The sequence below is a fragment of the Asparagus officinalis genome, chromosome 5 (assembly GCF_001876935.1).
Source record: "Asparagus officinalis chromosome 5, Aspof.V1, whole genome shotgun sequence".
Classification (NCBI taxonomy): Eukaryota; Viridiplantae; Streptophyta; class Magnoliopsida; order Asparagales; family Asparagaceae; genus Asparagus; species Asparagus officinalis.
The window spans coordinates 1,985,003-2,000,726 of NC_033798.1; the positions used below are offsets into that span (position 1 = coordinate 1,985,003).

Here is a 15,724-nt window from a genome sequence, read left to right on the forward strand (position 1 = left end):
GCGGGCCCGGGAGAGCCTTAACTCCATTGGAGCAAGGGGAGATTTTGTTTAAATTGTTGGGGAAAGAGCCCAAGTTCTTGAAAGTGCCCCTCGGGATTATGGATTTTGCCATTGGGGTTCTTGATTTCCTTGCCAGGGTTTTTCCGGCGCTGGAGGATGCGGCGGAGTTTGGGAAGATTGGGAGGTATTATGCAGCAGAGAGTATGCTGGTGCTGGATCCGGAGACGGGGGAGTATAGTGGGGAGAAGACGCCGAGCTATGGGAAGGATACTTTGGAGGAGTTTTTTGCGAGGGTTATTAGAGAAGGGATGGCTGGTCAAGAGCTTGGAGAGCAGACAATATTTTGAGTCTTGTTGTATATTCTACTCGATGATCGATTCTTTGGCGCTTCAGAGATCGGTATGTTTGTAATTGCCGCTGACTTTGTACTTCAATTTTCTTGGTCTTATGTGATTCTTCGTTCATTAGCATAGAAGGTTGTGGTTTAAAAGAAATACAAACATATTTCTTGTTATACATACATTCAAATTGAATGCGTGTCTTGTTGATGACAAATCAAAGCTTTCGTAGCATTGTGAAACCTTAACAGGAAAATTCCGTTCAAGAGCCATAGCAATTGAACGACCAAAATTAACATACTAGAAATTTTCTAGACTAGAAGATAATCCAACTTATCTGTTTCTAGAAAGAACCTTGGTGTTCAATTGATCTATAGTGGAGAGGGATGGTGAGTTATGAGAAGGATATCTTCTTCGAGGGTGTGGTTAGTTGGGAGGGCTCATCAGGAGCTCGGAGAGCAGACAATATTTTTACTTGCGATCTGCCTTCAGAGTTTGGTATGTCTGTATATAGCCCACACTTTTTTTCTTCTATTCCTTTGTTGTATGTGATTCTTTGTTAGAAGAACATGGTTTAAAGAAAAACATGAACATGTTATTTATTAAGGTATATCATGTAATTTGTAGATTAGCATCATGGTTGAGTTGAGATGGATAATGATATCCAAATTGAGATCTCTGTCATTCATATTGGTTATGTAGTTGCTGTACACTCAAAGCTATTGCAATATGGTAAGGCCTTGATAGCAAAATTTAAATCTAAGGTGCATGTACTCTAGTTTAAGAACCGATCTGAGTGTTTTAAACATTTCGAACAAAAGTTCTAAAATTGACATACTAGAACTTTTATAGACTAGAGGACAAAAACTTCTTTTTAGAGAGGACCTTTCTTGTTATCCAATTAATCTGTAGTAGGGAGAGAAGACAACGATCTATGGGACGTATAATATGAGTTGTGACTTATATTCTACTGGACAATCGATGATTGATTCTATGGTGCTTCACAGAGTGGCTTGTTTGTTTTTGGCAATCTTTGTTTTATGCCTTTCTTTGTTAAAGAAACGGAAACATGTTTCTTTAGGACATCTCATGCTATTATTATAGATTAAGAATATGGTAGAATTGAGATGTGCTGGCATTTGAATTGAGATACCTTTAGAGCAGATTATGGTAGGGCATTCCGATTGAACGCATGTATACCAATGATCAATGTCAAGACAACTGTATAATGATCGGATTTTTAACACAAATTTTGAGATGAATGCGACATAGCTCAGAAACCATAGCAGCTAGCATTCTTATGCATTTTACAGGAGTAGTAGTGAGGTACACTTTGTCATACTAGAAATCTTCTATACTAGAATTCAATTTTGCTGTTAAATTGATCTATACTGGTGAGCAATCTTCAAGATTACCTTCTCTTTTGCTTTTCGTGAATCATAACTAACTAATAAGTAATAAAGCAGCCTGACATACTTTTCTGCTAATAGATCTTTGACTGTGTTATCATTGGAGATTTGCTTAGTTTCAAAATTTTGACAAGGAGTGAAGTTTGAGGACACGGCTTCTCTTTTAGTAGTGTCTTGTGCCATATTTCAATTTGATAGTTAGGTAAACCTTTCAGTAGCTTTGTCGAATGCAACTTGAAAGGTTAAATCTGATAGTTTGGTAAACCTCTCAGTAGCTTTGTCGAATACAACTTGAAAGGTTGACTTCTTAATAATTTTCTTAATTACTTCTACTAAGAGAGTAAAAAGCTGAAAATGCAAAAGCCTGCACCTTTTGCCTTGCATATCTGTCCTCCTGTATAAAAATAACTTTCTTATAGTTCTATGAAGGTTGAGTTGCTTCTCTTCTATTAAGTTTTGCCCATGTAAATTTGTTACCTTAATGATACATGATTTCTTAATGCTTTTTCTCCAAAAATGCATATGTTCTTGACCTTTATGTAGAAATTCTTTACCTTTAATGTTGTTCACTGATAATATCGCTGGATATACACTGTTTTCTATCTCTTGCAAGCTATTTGATTAATGATATTTTATTCTGCACTTATTTATTACTTGTTTGATTTATCCTTAAAATTTTAATACAAACAGAATATTAACATTTTAGGGTGACCACCACAAAATCCCCCTGAAGTTGGAGGGTTTTGCGCATAACTCCCTTGATCTTTTTATTAATCTTACATTACATAATCCCTTGAACTTTGGGGTGGCTCACAACCCCCCTCCTCCCCCGAACTTTAAAATTTTGCCTCGTGATCCCCTACTTATAATTGGCACATAACTAATTTTTCCCTTGAGAGAAAAAAAATCACTAATCTAGTAAATTTTTCATTTACAAGCAACATATCCCCTCCCTCTAATTGGGAGGGTTTTTTCTCGAGGAAAAAGGAAGAGGGTTGAGCTTGATATATTGCTCAAGGTCAGAATATAACTTCAGCTCTTATGAAACAAATCCTAGAAAATATTGTGTGCTCAGACCAATTGTAGCTTCTTATATTAGTAAATTGCTAACCTGGATTTGAAATATCATATATTAGACTATAACCCTATGATTTTTGTCATTTGTTTCGATCCAATGGTTGTTGAATATGCATATTTTAAAATTTGCGGCATTAATGGGCTATAACTCATGATGTTTATCCATTTTCGTTCATTTTGAGAAACACATATGACATTTAAGGTTTCATATTTTAAAATTCATGATCTTATAACCCATAATTTTAAACAATTTTCGTTTGTTTTGACCCAATGAAAACTAAGTACATGAAAGCCAAAAGAGAGGAATTTGACGCCTTTGAAGCTTGGCTAACTTATGATTTTAATGGGCTATAACTTATGATTTTTAACAATTTTTGTTTGTTTCAAAATTGGCGATTTTAATGAGCTATAACTTAACTATTTTTGTCTATTTTCGTTCATTTCGACTCAATAACAATTAAGTTTTCCTTTTCCAAATCTGTGTTTTTTAAAGGCTGTGTAACCTGTGATTTTTGTCTAATTTCGTTCTTTTCGACCGCATAACAACTAATTATGCGTAATTCAAAATTTGCAATTTCATTGGGCTGAAACTCATGTTTCCTGTCCATTTCTGTTAATTTTGTGATTTTTGTGGACTATAACCGCAATTTTTGTCAATTTTTATTCGTTTCAACATAATATCAATATGAGTACTTCAAACTTTACCATTTTCTTGGGCAACCAATTAATTTTCTTTATTTTTGTTCATTTCGATCGAATGACAATTAAGTATACATACCTCAAAGTTCACAAATTATTTAAGTGTTTGAGCTCAAAATTTCACGAATTTTATGGGAGTATAACCCATTGTCCGTTTTCATTCGTTCTAATTCAATGGAAACTAAGTGTGGGTACTTTAAAATTCATGATGGTCGCCCATGATTTTTATCATTTTGTTTGCTTGTGTTGATTCAATGGCAGTTAAGTTTTCATGCTACAAAGTTCATGATTTTTATAGGCTCTAACCCATGATTTTTACTTATCAAATGAATTCTTTTTAGTATACATACTTTCTGGGTTTCTATCTTTGTTTTTTCCAAAAAAGTGATAAATGAGGTTGAAAGAACTTGTAGGATTTTTTTTTTTTTTTTTTTTTTTTTTATAAATGGGGTGGAGGAGATTGTGCAAAAAAGATCCCTTTGGTTGCTTGGAGCAATGTATGTAAACGGAAGAGCCAGGGAGGCTTGGGCTTTAAGCAAATAATCCATAGCAATAATGCATTGATGTTGAAGCATCTATGGCCTTTTAAAGTAGATTCACCGTGGGTAAAGCAGGACTTTGTGGAATATTTCTGTTAAGGGGTCCCTATATTGGGGGCTCGGAAGGCCTTATATCTGAGACAAATTGCTTTTCAAATGGTTGCAGTTAAGAACCCTCCTTTTGGTGCTTCTTCTGCTTATTGCTTGCTTGTTAATCCCTGAATATCCTGAAGTATCATGGAGAAAAATTCTGGGGTAGTAGTAGTCTGCCTAGGCATGGTTTTATTCTTCGGCTTATTCTTAACGAGATGCTCCTAACAAAAGAGAGCATATGGTAAGAAGGGGGTTTAAATATGTGATATAGATTCAGAGGATATTATCATTTATTATTTGGATGTGATTTTAGTAAGAATATGTCATATATGGATTTCTATCTCAGTTTTCATTCAGAAGGATAATATACCTTGAAAATGGTGTGGTTTAATTCGTTGGGTGATTAGAAGATGGGGAGGAAAGGGATGCTTATGTGTATACACTATTTGGCGAGCACAAACCGAGCTTATTTTCAAGGAAGGTCCCCCGATGCAGATTTCTTCAAGAGCAGGCTCAATTCTTCATCAAAATCTAATTTTTTGGAGGGAATTGAGGAGTTACTTTTCAGGTTGAGGTTTCGGTTCCTTCTTTTAATTAAAAAAATTTTTTTGGGGGTGGGGGAGGGGGGTTTGCTTTTGGGTGGCTTTTTAGTGCTGAGTTCTAATGCGTGCCCATATGATGATGGTTGGGTGATGGTTTGTTCATATATACTTGCATAATGCAAGCTTTGATGTCTCCGTTTGCTGCGGAGTCGGGGTTTAAAGGAGGTCCTGCTGCAGCTTGTATATTTTTCTTTCCCATGGAAGATGCTTTCTTGGCAGCAGTTCAGAATCCAGGTGCTTATGCTTTTCATTTTTTAGATGCACAGCTATATGTTTAAGAGGGTGAGATTTAGGTAAGTGTGTAGGGCTTTGGTTTTGACTTTTTGAGAATGTTTTCAGATAGGTGCATTCTTTATATTTTGAGTCAAGTTGGAGTATGTAATTTAGTTTCTAGTTTATTAATGAGATATAGCTCAACCCCTCCCCCCCCCTCTAAAAAAGAAGAAGAAGAGGAAAGAGAAATTCAATTGCAAGTAATTGTGCATAACTCAAAAATTTATGACTTCATTAGGCAATAACCCACAATTCTTATCCATTTTCATTTATTTCGATCTAATGACAATGGAGCTTTCATCCTTTGATTTTGATTTCCATGGACTGTGATACATGATTTCTGTCAAGTTCTATTCATTTCGGCCCAATGACAATTAGGTGCGAGTACTTCAATATTTTTATAAACTATACCCATTATTTTTATTTATTTTCATCCATTTTGGCCCATGACGATTAAATATACCTATTTCAAAATACATGATTTGCATGGGTACCCACGTTTTTTTGTCCATTTTTGGTTCTTTTGATAAAATGGCAACCAAGTGTATGTACTTTTGAATGTCACGATTTTAATGGGCTTATAATCCATATGTCTGTCATTTTTGTTCCTTTTTACTCAAAGACAAATAAGCATGAGTGTATAAAATTTGCGATTTTAATGAGCGAACCAATACTTTTTATCCATTCTCGTTCATTTTGACTATGTTGCTGCTAAGATTTCGTACATTAAATTCTTAATTTTTATGAGCTATAACTCATGATTCTTATTCATATTTGTTTTTTTAGACCGATACCTGTTAAGTTTTCATACTTCAAATTTCATGATATTTAGGAACTATAAATTGCAATTTTTTGGGCAATTTTCGGTTGTGTGGACTTCGGACCCGACGAGCAAGTATTGGAAAATCAAAATTTGTGATTCTTGTGAGCTATAACTAAGATTTTTGTCCAATTTTGTCTTTCAACCCAATGTTAATTAATTATGTGTATTCCAATATCTGTGAATTTCATGTGCAGCTCATGGTTTTTGTCCATTTCTCTTCAGTTCAACCTAATGATGGTTAAATTTTCGTACTTTAAATTTTGCAATTTTTATGGGCAATCCACAATTTCGTCAATTTTCGTTCGCTTTGACTCAACGATAATTTGGAATGGGTACTTTAAAATTGGCGATTTTTATGGGTTATAACACATTATTTTTATTCCTTTTGATCATAATGAAAATGAAATACGTGTACTTTAAAATTTACAATTTTAATGAGTTATAATCCATTATTTTTATCTATTTTTATTTCTTTCAAACTTGTGGCAGTTAAGTTGCATACTTCAAACTTCATGATGTTCATGGCAATTAAATTTGCATAATTCAAACTCTATGTTTATTTAAAAAAATTATTGTTCCCTTCGATCCAATAACAATCAAGTATGCATATTTCAAAATCACAATTTTTTTCCTTTTTGATTTTTTTGAATAAATGACAATTAAGTAAGAAAAATTAAAAATTTACAATTTTTATGTTCTATAGCTCACTATTTTTTTTCAACTTTGTTTTTTCCCCGAACCAATAACAATTAATTGCAATTGCATGTAAGCAGTGCTGCAATGAGGTGTTGTTTGTTTGCATAAGGGGGAAGGGGAAAGCCTGCCAAAAGTGTCAGTTTTGACAGGCTTTCTTGTAAAAACGCTTTTTTTAGAGGTGTTTTTGCAAGAAAGCCTGTCAAAACTGACACTTTTGGCAGGCTTTCAAACCATTTCCCCCTCTAAAAGAGGCAACCAAACGCGCCCTGAGTCAAGCAATCCTAGAAATATTAAATAAATAAATGGTTGCTCTTGCCCAAAGTAAATATTTGCTTGGCACAATAATTGTGTTTAAAGAAAACTAGTAGGAGTCACTGAAAAAAAAAATAGAGGCATCGAAAAATCAACAGAACGAGGGTATAATCTCAGCATTTGAAAGTTCAAAAGGGCCTATTAGCGAAAAATGACATGTCAAGGTGATTTCAGTAATTTACCAAGCTCATTATAAACTGCGCGAAACAGGAGAAAGAAAGTTAGTCGGCGCTAGGGTTTTCGAAGAACCCTAATTCGACGGTAAGCCTTCTCTAATCTTCGATTCTATGAACATCTAATGTCTCTGTGATTCGCAATCCTCCTCTAATTAAACGATCGTCGACGACGCGTTCTATTATTAATTTTTTTTTTATCTGAGTTTGTTCGCAATTTTTTGTGTTTTCTAAAAAGTTTGAATCTTTGATATCAGAACAATCAATTGGGCCGATGATGACGACATAACGTCATGAGCCAGAACAATCAATTGTGCGTAGGGCTTTTTGCCCTAATTTGTTGCTGGCAAAGATTAATGTGCCAAAATGCTAATCTGAGGCTTTTTTATTAATATTTATTTTAAATATTTATCTTGAAATAATTATTCGGTATTATTTGCCTGACTTAATTTTCTGCTATATAACTTTTTAGATTAATATTCAAGTGGGTTCATTTGTTTTCTATTTCATGTGGAATTAAAAGCTTAGATCCCCACCGATGATGAAAATTCGAGGCATGAGCCACAGCAACATTGTGCGTGAGGCTTGGTGCCTGAGTTTCTGCTGGCTAAGATTAATGTGCCAAAATGCTAATCTGAGGCCCTAACTAATGTAATTGACCCGAGTCATCACTTGTTTATTTTCATTCACACTCACGTTGAAAGAGTGCTCCTTTTCTATGTGCATTTTAACTGTAGAATATATAGTAAACACATAGTAAACACGAATTTCATTGGAGGTGCTACCCTTTGTAATATGCCTAAAATCATAGTAAAATACAAAAAAAAGATTAAAGTGTTATTTTCTTGATGGAATTAAAATTATGCTCACTGGATTTCATATGCCTAAGATCATAATAAAATACAAAAAAAAGAAAAAAAATACAATTAGAGTGCTAATTTCTTGAGGGAATTAAAAGCATGCTCACAGGATTTCATCGGAGATTATAATTTGAAACCCTATATAAACCCTAATCATACTAAAATTCAAGAAATTGAAGTGTTCATAGACAAAACGCATCAAGAACAAAATATTATAGTTCGAAGCCCTAGACAAACCCTAATCATACAAAAATTCATGAAATTAAACCAAGATTAACGCACACACTTAGTCGATGTCACAGATAAAAAAAAAGTCAAGAATGAAATATACCTAAATCACAGCGATGATCAAACTGACGATGGTGGATCTCCCGATCAACTTCATTAGCAAAAATATTGTAGCATTTGCCTATGCCGCACTCCACCTTATGAAGGCGATGAATTGGATGTTCCAGTATTTTTGTTGATGAAGTTGTTCGGGAGATCCACCATCGTCAGTTTGATCATCGCTGTGATTTAGGTATATTTCATTATTGACTTTTTTTTATCTGTGACATCGTCTGAGTGTGCGCGTTAATCTTGGTTTAATTTCATGAATTTTTGTATGATTAGGGTTTGTCTAGGGTTTCGAACTATGATATTTTGTTCTTGATGCGTTGTTTCTATGGACACTTTAATTTCTTGAATTTTAGTATGATTAGGGTTTATATAGGGTTTCAAATTATAATCTACGATGAAATCCTGTGAGCATACTTTTAATTCCCTTAAAAAATTAGCACTCTAATTGTATTTTTAAATTTTTTTTGTATTTTATTATGATCTTAGGCATATGAAATCCTGTGAGCATAATTCTAATTCCATCAAGAAAATAACACTTTAATCTTTTTTTTTGTATTTTATTATGATTTTAGGCATATTACAAAGGGTAGCACCTCAAATAAAATTCATGTTTACTATGTTCTCTGCATGCAAGTTACTTTAATCTGCATGTAATATAATGGTAGATTTCTAGATACTAGTAGAGACTCATCAAAGTCATGTTTATGCTTTGATTCACTATTTCATATTTCCTAATTTGTCTACTCTTGATGTGCAATCATTTCCTTTTTGTATTTAGATAGTCTCATAACAGTGCATATTTTATAGACTTGGTGCTTTTATACTTCTATGCAAAATAGTTTGTCTACTGTTTTGCATGAGAGAGGGTAAACCATTTTCTTATTTATAACTTCTAATTAGCAGCATTATTTGCCTGAGACACACACATATATTAGATGAAGCAGCATAATAGGATTTGAATGGCTAAGCGAGTGCAGTTAATTCTACAGTCATTGTTGTCTTCAAGTTTGGTAATCTACTGGTGAGAGTTATTGCCCTGCTTTATATGTGCTTGTATCCATGGATGTAATTGTTGTACAAGTTTCCATATTTGTAAATGTTGCATAAATGTATGTTGTCTACTTTGCATCTGTAATTTGTTTCTTTCGTGTCAAGAGTTGAGTAGGCAATTGTAGAGTGAGTCGGAATAAACAAATAATAGAAAATTTTAGAGGGGTTAGATCATCATAATTGAGTGTGGGTAAAAATGAACAAAAAAGAATAAAAATTGTAGGTTATAATTCATGAAAGTTGTAGCATTGGAAGTAACTATACCTAATTTTTATTGGGTAGAAACAAAGAAATGGACAAAACCATAGTTTATACTCTTGAAAATTGAAAATCTTGCGGTACGTGTACTTACTAGCGATGAGAGCAACATAAAGTTGATAAAAATCATGAATTTTGAAGTAAGCATGCTTAATTGTTAATGAGTTGAAATAGAAAAAAGGACAAATTTTTAAAACCATCCACTTTTGAAATTTATTTATAAAAAAACGACTCATTTCAACCTTAATTTCAAAAACCGACCCAGTTGGTTGAAACTGGGTCGGTTTTTGAAAAAAAAAATTTCAAGTTTTCCGTGAAGTTTTGTTATGAGAAAAAACTTCACGGGAGTTCAATTCCCGTGAAGTTTGGAAATTTTTTTTTCAAAAACAGACAGTTTCATCCAACTAGGTCTGTTTTTGAAATTAAGATTGAAAGGGGTCTTTTTTTGGGAATAAATTTTAAAACCGGATGGTTTTGAAAATTTGTCCATAGAAAAAATGAAAGTGATATGAAAATTGAATATTCTGAAGTACGCGTATTTAATGGTTATGGGTCGAAGGTAATAAAAATGGACATAAATTATGAGTTATAGTCTATGATATCATGTCTTTTTATGTAATGGCACTTAATAACATTTGGTTGAAATATACAAAATTGGTGACTTATAACCCACAGAGTAAACAAATTCAAAGCTCGTGTATTTAATTGCCATGAGGTCAATTGGGAAAAAAACATGAACAATAATTGTAGATTTGAAATAAGTGTATTTCATTGTCATTAGGTTGAAATGGAAAATAATCATGGGTAGCCCATGGAAAATCACAAATTTGGAAGTTTGAGTACATAATTTTCATTGGGTCTAAACAAGAAAGAATGGGTAAAAAAACTACATTAACCTTTGAAAATTGGAGTTTTAAAGCATGCATAATTAATTGCTATTGGATCGAAATATAAAAATAAAAAAATCAGTGAATTTATAGCTTATGATAATCATGAATTTTGAAGTACATATAATTAGTTGTCATTAGATTGAAATAGCTAAATGCTAAAAAAACCCTAGGTTAGCACTAATGCAAATCCAAAAATTATGAGTATACATACTAAAATGACCTTGGGTCGGAAAGCGAAAAATGAATAAAAAATAATAGATTCTAACTCATGAAAATCTTGGATTTTAAAATATGTATACTTGATTGACTTTCAATTGAAAGGAATAAAAATTATCAGTTGTTTTGACCCATTGAGAAATAGTTATGTGGAGTTTAAATTTGTAATTTTCATGAGCTATAATCCATGTTTTTTATTTGTTTGTGCTACTATTGACACAATGACAAATAATTTTCATGATTTCATGAAAATCCATGATTTTTATCCATTTTCACTCCTATTGAAACAATGACAAATAATTTACAAAGTTCAATATTCTTGATTTCATAAGCTTTGTAACCCATGATTTTTGTTCATTGTTGTTCATTTTGACCAAATAGGAAATAGTTAATGGGAGTTCAAAAATCACGATTTTCATGAGGTATAACATATGATTTTTGTTCATTCTGACCAAATGGTCAATAATTATGCAGAGTTCAAAATCTATAATTTTATAACCTATAATCTATGATTTTTGTCCATTTCCACTCTTTTCCACCTAGTGACAAACAATTTTGTAATGTTTAAAATTCACGATTTCATAAACTAAAATCTATGATTTTTGTTTATTTTTTTATCATTTTAAACCCGTGATAATAAATTAAGTGGATTTTAAAATTTGTGATTTCATGAGCTAGAAACCATGATTTTTATCCAATTTTGTTCGTTTCAGCCTGATGACAAAATTATACCTGATGACAAAATTATGCATAGATCAAAATTCATTATTTCATAAGTAAGCCATGAATTTTGTTCATTTTCATTCACTTTGACCCAACAGTAATTATTTTTGCAAAGTTCAAAATTTTACATTTTATGAGCTATAATACATAGTTTTTATCTGTTTTCATTCATTTTTGTCCAATGACAAATAATTTTACGGAATTCAAAATTCACGTTTTCATAAGCTATTACCCATTATTATTGTTCATTTTTGTTTGTCTGATCGAATGACAAATATTTAAGCATAGTTCAAAATTCATGATTTTTAGCTATAAATAATGTTTTTTTATTCATTTTAGTTCTTTTTGACCGAATATCAAACAATTATGTGGAGTTTAAAGTTCTCGATTTCATGAGGTATAACCAACGATTTTAGTTAAATTTTGCTCATTTTGACCTAATAGAGAATAGTTAAGCGGAGTCAAAGTTCTCGATTTCATGAGCTGCAACCGACGACTTTTGTCTATTTTCGTTTGTCTGAGCAAATGACAAAATTTTGTGAAGTTTAAAATTCCTAATTTCATGAGTTAACCTTTGATCATAGTAAATTCTTACTCATTTTGATCCAATGGAAAATAAATTAAGAGAGATTAAAAATTATGATTTCATGAGTTGTAAACTACAACTTTTTTCCATTTTCGTTTGTCTCGACCAAGTAGTAAATAATTTTGTGGAGTTCAAATTCATGATTTCATGGATTATAACTAATGATTTTATGAGTTATACACTATCAATTTTTTATTAATTTTAGGATTTCATGATCTTAAATGACTTTTATACATTTTTGTTCATTTCGATCTATTGGTGAATAATTTTACATAGTTCAAAATTAACGATATTATGATCTACAAGCCCTGATTTTTATTCTTTTTCATTTGTTGCAAATCATGAGAAAAAATTATATGGATAAATTTAATATTTCATGAGCTATAAGCCACGATTTTTTCATTTTGACTAATGGACAAATAATTATTCATATTTTAAAATTCACGATTTCTGTTTGTTTTCACTAAACGAAAATAATGAAACTGAGTTTAAAATTCACAATTCCAAGAGATATAATTCATGATTAATGTTCATTTCAGTTTGTTTTGTCCTAATGATAAATAATTTTGTAGAGTTGAAATTCATAAATTCATGACCTATAACGTATGATTATTGTTTATTTTTATTCGTTTCAACGTAATGGCAATAAATTAAGCAGAGTTAAAATTTCTTGATTTCAAGAGCTAGAAGCTACAATATTTGTTAATTTTTATTTATTTTGACCTAATGGTACGTAATTATTTGGAGCTCAAAATTAAGGCTATCATGAGCTGTAAGTTACTCTTTTTTATTATTTTCTTTCATTTCGACCCAATGAGAAATAATTTTGTAGGGTTCAATTTATAATTTCATAGGCTATAAGCCAGGATTTTTGTCTGTTTCATTCATTCTGACATTCTAAGAAATAAATTTTTGACAAAATTCAACATTTTATGAGCTAAAAGCCATAGATTTTGCTCATTTTCATTCGTTTTGACGTAATAATGAATAATTATGTTGAGTTAAATATTCACAATTTCGTGAGCTATAACCTAGGATTTTTTAGACACAATAACAAATAATTTTACTAGATTCAAACTTCACAATTTTATGAACTTGTGATTTTTTTATTTTCATTCATTTTGACCTAATGATAAATAATGAAGCGGAGTTTAAAATTCATGATTTTCGTGAAATATAACTCACATGTTTTGTGCATTATTTTTCCTTTCAACCCAAACATGAAATAATTATGTAGATTTTAAAATTCACGGTTTTTATGAGTTATAACCCATGATTTCTGTCCATTTCCACTTGTTTTTACCTAGTTGTAAATAATTTTACGGAGTTCAATATGAACGGGGTTTTATTCCCCTATTTTTAGTTGAAAAATTGTGCGGAGTTTAGAATATGTGATTTCTTAAGCTTTTCAATTTGTCTGTTTTAACCAAACAGGAGATCATTAATTGGAGTTTAAAATTCACGATTTCATGAGCTATGAGCCACAAATATTTTTTTTATTTTTTTCGTTTCATTCTAATCACAAGTAATTATATGGAGTTCATAATTCATGATTTCGTGTGCTATAATTTATGATTTTCACTCGTCTTGACCCAACGACAAATAATTTTGAAGAGTTTAAAACTCATGATTTCATGAGATGTAATCTATAATGTTTGTCAATATTTGTTCATCCCAATTCTATTTTTGGGTAAAAAGGAGTCTGGTTTGCATTTTGGACTACCCATAGACACAATGAAAATAAATTAAGTAGAGTTTAAATTTCACGATTTCATGAGCAAGAAGCCACTATCCATTTTTGTTTCGTCCCAATGGAAAACAATTATGCGGAGTTCAAGATTAACGATTTGATGAGTAACCAATGAATTGTACCCATTTTCGTTTGGCTCGACTAATAGACAAATAATTTTGCAAAGTTCACAATTCACTATTTAATGACCAAAAAATTTTGATTCAATGGATAGAATTGACTAAAGATGGCAAAAAAAAAAAAAATCATAAAATCATTAATTTTGCACTAAAATTTGTGAGTTATCACTTATAAAATCGTGAATTTTGGACCCCACGAAATTCTTTGCCAATTGCTAGTCAAATAAAAATCACCAAAAACGCATGGATTATAGCTTATGAAATCATAAATTTTGAACTTTGTGAAATTATTTGCTTTTGGGTCAAAGCAATAAAAATGGCCAAAAAATATGGGTATAGCTCATAAAATTGTGAATTTGGGAGCCCGTGAAATTGTTTTCTAATGGGTAGAAATGGCTAAAAATGGTAAAAAAAATATTGGTTATAGCAAATGAATTCGTGAATTTTAGACTTTGTAAAATTATTGGCGTATATGTCAAACTAATAAAAAAAGCCCAAAAAATTATTGATTATAGCTCATGAAACCATTCGCTAATGAATTTTAGACTCCGTGAAATTATTTGCTAATGTGTCAAAACAAATTAAAATTATGAAAATTATTAGTTATAACTTATGAAATCAAAATTTTGGGCTCCAAGAAAATATTTGCCAATGGGTTGATGATAAATGGCCAAAAATCATGAAATTGTGAATTTTTAATTAAAAATCATGGGTTATAGCTCCTAAATTTATGAATTTTAGACTCCACAAAATTATTGCCAATGAGTTTAATCACATAAGAGTCACCCAAAAATCATGGATTATAGCTCATAAAATCATAAATTTTGGACTCGGTGACATTATTTGCTATCGGGTCAATAAAAATGGCCACAAAATGTGAGTTATAGTTTATGAAATTTTAAACTTCAGACTTCATGAAATTATTTGCGAATGAATAGAATGGCTAAAAATGGCTAAACATACTACATATCATGAAATCATGAATTTTGGATTCCGCAAAAATTATTTGCTAATGGGTCGAAATGAATAAATATGGTCAAAAGCCAATGGTTATAGAACATGAAATCATGAAGTTGAACTCTGTGAAATTATTTACCAATGAGTAGAAATAGTAAAAATGACAAAAAAACGTGGGTTGTAGCTCATGAATCATGAATTTTGGATTCCGTAAATTTATTTGCTAATGGACAGAAATGACTAAAAGTGGATAAAAATCATTGGTTGGTTATAGCTCATCAAATCAAGAATTTTAGACTACACAAAATTATTTGTTATTGGGTCGAAAGGAATAAAAATGACCATAAAATGTAGGTTATAGCTTATAAAATTGTGAATTTTGGCCTCAACGGAATATTTAGCAATAGATCAAAATGAATAAATATGGTGAAAAGTAATTGGTTGCAACACATGAAATTGATAATTTTGGACTCAATGAAATTATTTGCTAATATGTAGAAATAAGTGAGTTATAGCTCGTGAAATTGTAGTTTTGGACTTGGTGAAATTATTTTCTAATGGGTAAAAATGACTAAAAATGACCAAAAATTATTGGTTATAACTCATCAAATAAAAAATTTTGGACTCCATGAGATAATTTGATACTGGGTTGAAATAAATAAAAATGATCAAAAACTGTGAGATTCATGAAATCATGAATTTTGGACTTCACTAAATTACCTGCTTATAGGTCAAAATGAATATAAATGGGCAAAACCTATTGGTGAGCGTTTGGCTTCCAAGGTGTTTTTTGTGTTTCCATTTTTTTTTTCAAAAAATCAACAAAACTTGTTTGGGAACTGAGGCGTTTTTTTGAGTTGTCCTTTACAAATATGAAAAAATACACGCTTTTATTAAAACACCTTTTAGGTGTTTTCAATTTCCCGTTTGAGTTCCCCCAAA

General features: G+C 31.4%; 1 protein-coding gene and 1 long non-coding RNA gene across 2 annotated transcripts in view; both read left to right on the forward strand.

The window, feature by feature from the left end:
* The window catches only part of LOC109844069 (divinyl chlorophyllide a 8-vinyl-reductase, chloroplastic), a 1,849-nt gene extending 1,333 nt beyond the window's left edge, over positions 1 to 516 (forward strand). Inside the window, 1 exon segment of the mRNA XM_020413083.1 lies at positions 1 to 516. This exon segment is cut by the window's left edge and continues 7 nt beyond it. Coding sequence (XP_020268672.1) covers positions 1 to 347 — 347 coding nt within the window. The 3' untranslated portion in view covers positions 348 to 516.
* On the forward strand, positions 7,052 to 9,354 carry LOC109843614. The gene is made up of 2 exons (XR_002247735.1): positions 7,052 to 7,122; positions 7,292 to 9,354. It is a non-coding gene; the product is annotated as an uncharacterized LOC109843614 (long non-coding RNA).